Source organism: Oryza sativa, chromosome 3, assembly GCF_034140825.1.
Source record: "Oryza sativa Japonica Group chromosome 3, ASM3414082v1".
Lineage (NCBI taxonomy): Eukaryota > Viridiplantae > Streptophyta > Magnoliopsida > Poales > Poaceae > Oryza > Oryza sativa.
Genome location: NC_089037.1, coordinates 12,028,036 through 12,031,886, shown reverse-complemented (window position 1 = coordinate 12,031,886; position 3,851 = coordinate 12,028,036). Strand labels below are relative to the sequence as shown.

At 50.8% G+C, this 3,851-nt stretch overlaps 1 protein-coding gene across 1 annotated transcript; it reads left to right on the top strand.

Annotated features, from left to right (window-relative positions):
* Positions 1–462: 462 nt before the first annotated feature.
* LOC4332717 (NAC domain-containing protein 58-like) lies at positions 463–2,876 on the top strand. Its single transcript, XM_015776915.3, has 3 exons — positions 463–801; positions 896–1,212; positions 1,730–2,876. The coding sequence occupies exons 1-3, from the start codon at positions 636–638 to the stop codon at positions 2,423–2,425; spliced, it is 1,179 nt and encodes a 392-aa protein (XP_015632401.1). The 5' UTR covers positions 463–635; the 3' UTR covers positions 2,426–2,876.
* The last annotated feature ends 975 nt before the right edge of the window (positions 2,877–3,851 follow it).

Sequence of the window (3,851 nt, the reverse complement as noted above, 5' to 3'; positions counted from 1 at the left end):
TCTTCGGACGATGCAAAACGGCCGCATGTAGGGATCCAGTCCGTTGGATATGCCAACTGGCGAAATTCATCCCCCACGCGAAACCCCCCAAATTTAACCCCAAACCGCCTCCACATACATCGGCCGCCACCGCACCACGCGGTCCACGCCACCAACACGTACACGTGGCGCGGCCACGGAGTTCCACCGGCCGACGTCAGGCGCGCCTGACCCGGGGGGGCCCACCCCCGCGCGCCCAATCTCCGGCGCTATCACGCCGGGCGCGAGGGATAACGGACCAAACCCACCCCCCGCGCTCCCCATCCTGCCCCCGCGAAGCGCCGGAAACCACAGAAAAGCCGCGCGGGTGGCATGGCATCGCGGCCACGCATCATCACCCTCACCACCATTCACCGCCAACGCAAGCGGACAAAAAATCTGCGCGCATAAAAGGAGCCCCTCCCCTCCCGTCCCCAAAAATTCGAGCCCTCCTCCATCTCTCGCCTCCTCTTGATACAAGCTCGACCCTGATAGATCTCATAGATCATAGCTGAGAGGGGATCGAGTGGCTTGATCTTGGAAGTGAGCAGCTATAGCTAGATAGGTTTTGCTTGTGCAGGGAGGTGTGTGTTGTGTGTGGGTGACTGCCGGAGACGATGGTTCTGTCGAACCCGGCGATGCTGCCGCCGGGGTTCCGGTTCCACCCGACGGACGAGGAGCTGATCGTGCACTACCTCCGCAACCGGGCCGCCTCCTCGCCGTGCCCCGTCTCCATCATCGCCGACGTCGACATCTACAAGTTCGATCCGTGGGACCTCCCATGTTAGTACCCACCCTCACAGCTCGCCGCGATCGATCGATCACTGATTTGCAATTAATTTCGTTGGTGATCGACTTGTGTTTTGATTTGCATCAGCCAAGGAGAATTACGGGGACAGGGAGTGGTACTTCTTCAGCCCGAGGGACCGCAAGTACCCGAACGGGATCCGGCCGAACCGCGCCGCGGGCTCCGGCTACTGGAAGGCCACCGGCACCGACAAGCCCATCCACAGCAGCGGCGGCGCGGCGACCAACGAGAGCGTCGGCGTCAAGAAGGCGCTCGTCTTCTACAAGGGCCGCCCGCCCAAGGGCACCAAGACCAACTGGATCATGCACGAGTACCGCCTCGCCGCCGCAGACGCCCACGCCGCCAACACCTACCGCCCCATGAAGTTCCGCAACACCTCCATGAGGGTAAGCAAGCTCCATCTACGTTACCTAGCAGCCAGATTCAAATTATCTAAACCAAACAACTTAATTATGAACAAACCCTAGCAGCTGGATCTTGCTATCGATGGAGTAGAGAGTAGATCGTCTATTATTCATCTCTGTCTGATGTGCTAGTGCACTTGCACAGTTGCACACCGTGGTTTTTTTGGGTGGTTGTTTCTGATGATCGATACGTGTTCGTCGGCACGTCAGTATTATCGCATCGGTTTGTGCCTTGCCAATGGACGCAACTCGCTGCTTTTAGTGTGTCTGTTTTAAAGAGGGTGTTCTTTAGGCAATACTTGGCATGGTTGCGCAAGTCAATAGATCCGACAATGATAGCCACGATGCGTACGTGTTGATGACTGGTTCATCTCTGCATATGCGCGCATGCATACCCCCTGAAATTAATCCCTTCTATTTTTGATACTCTTAATTTCTTAATCATATAGTATATGCATCCGTGTGATTGATCGATCGATGTGCGTGGATTTTTGTGCAGCTGGATGACTGGGTGCTGTGCCGGATCTACAAGAAGAGCAGCCACGCGTCGCCGCTGGCCGTGCCGCCGCTCTCCGACCACGAGCAGGACGAGCCGTGCGCCCTGGAGGAGAACGCGCCGCTGTACGCGCCGTCGTCGTCGAGCGCCGCATCCATGATCTTGCAGGGCGCTGCCGCCGGCGCCTTCCCGTCGCTGCACGCCGCCGCCGCCGCTACGCAGAGGACGGCGATGCAGAAGATCCCTTCCATTTCCGACCTGCTCAACGAGTACTCGCTGTCGCAGCTCTTCGACGACGGCGGCGCCGCCGCCGCCGCCCCCCTGCAGGAGATGGCGAGGCAGCCCGACCACCACCACCACCAACAACAACAACACGCCCTCTTTGGCCACCCCGTCATGAACCATTTCATCGCGAACAACAGCATGGTTCAGCTCGCGCACCTGGACCCGTCCTCCTCTGCGGCCGCCTCGACGTCGGCAGGCGCCGTCGTCGAGCCGCCGGCCGTCACCGGGAAGCGCAAGAGATCATCGGACGGAGGCGAGCCGACGATCCAGGCGCTGCCTCCTGCTGCCGCGGCGGCCAAGAAGCCGAACGGTTCATGCGTTGGTGCAACTTTCCAAATAGGCAGCGCCTTGCAGGGATCGTCACTGGGACTGAGCCACCAGATGCTGCTCCACTCTAACATGGGGATGAACTGATAGCTCGTTCTTCGTACATAATACCACAGCCTGATTAAACACTGAACATAATTGCACATGGCGAATTGATGATTTGAACAGTGAGGTCTATTTCGAAAGCAAATAGGTCCAAAACGATAGATTTAAATAGTAAATATATTGGGAAAGAAATTGTACTTAATTTGTACTTGTGTGGACTAGCTAGGTCGTCCGATCATGCATAGCTATATAGTTTGTGGTGTGTATACATTTTTTCTCATGGTACTATACTACTGTGTACTCAAGCTAGCTCAGTACTAAAGATTAATTAAGCTAGATAGGGGTTGATAAGACTTTGAGATAGACCCACTAGAAGTCTGGAACATGAGATCAAGGAGAATGATGTCAAGATCATAAAGCCGGATTTATAGCTCATATTCATGTAAATCAATCAATAAGTGATTCTTTAATGGCAGCCACTCATTTTTTTCAAGTTTGTACTGTTAATTAATGTTAATTTGGTGGGGGTGATCACTAATTAATCACCACAGCTACCACCTGCTCCAAGAATAGAATTACTTCATTCAGAAGAAGGGGAAATACTAACAAACGGTTGGAATAAATTAAAGAAAATGTTTTTCTTTGAGAGATAAAGAAAAGGATATGGAACATGGATATTCAATAATTGGCTAAAGATAGGCAAGTTGTGGATGGTACGTAGTTTTCAGTTCAGGTGGTGGATTAGCCTTTTCCTGCTCAAGCTTTCTTCATATTGGTGAAGAGGCTTTGTCCATGTAGAGAATCTCTTGTCAAGCCAAAGCATCGGAATATCGCCATACACATCAACAAGCCAAAAGAACATCAGTGTCACAGAAGAAACAAAAACCAGTACGTTTTGGCGGCTGCGAGTGAGATTGACACTTTAAATTTCAGTGCAGCTCACCTGGAACCATAGATCATGGTCTACTTTTCTCCATCACAGGTGAAGAAATAATTACATTTATCATAGTGGATTATATTCTACTCCAGAATCAAGACTATACTAATTCTAGCATCGGAAGAGTCAAATCAGCGGAATGGGGCCGTTTATCTTAATTAGCTGGATTGTTGAACTGTGTATTGAAGATGACTAGTATAGTACTATTCGAACTGTTTTGAAAGGAATAATTAACTATTTGCCACTCTTACGAGTGGTTCTAAAGGATTTGTCACGGAACCCAGACACATGAGAACCCATATATTATAGACAGTGAGTGGCAAATTATTAATTGACACATCTTAAAAGTGACAAATAATTAAATATCCCGTTTTGAAATGCAAAGTGACTGTTCTGCAGAAGAATAAATATGACCTTGTAAACTGTACTGCTTGACATAGGCCTGGTTTAGTTCCCAACTTTTTCTTCAAATTTTCAACTTTTCCATCACATCAAAATTTTCCTACACAAAAACTTCCAACTTTTCCACCA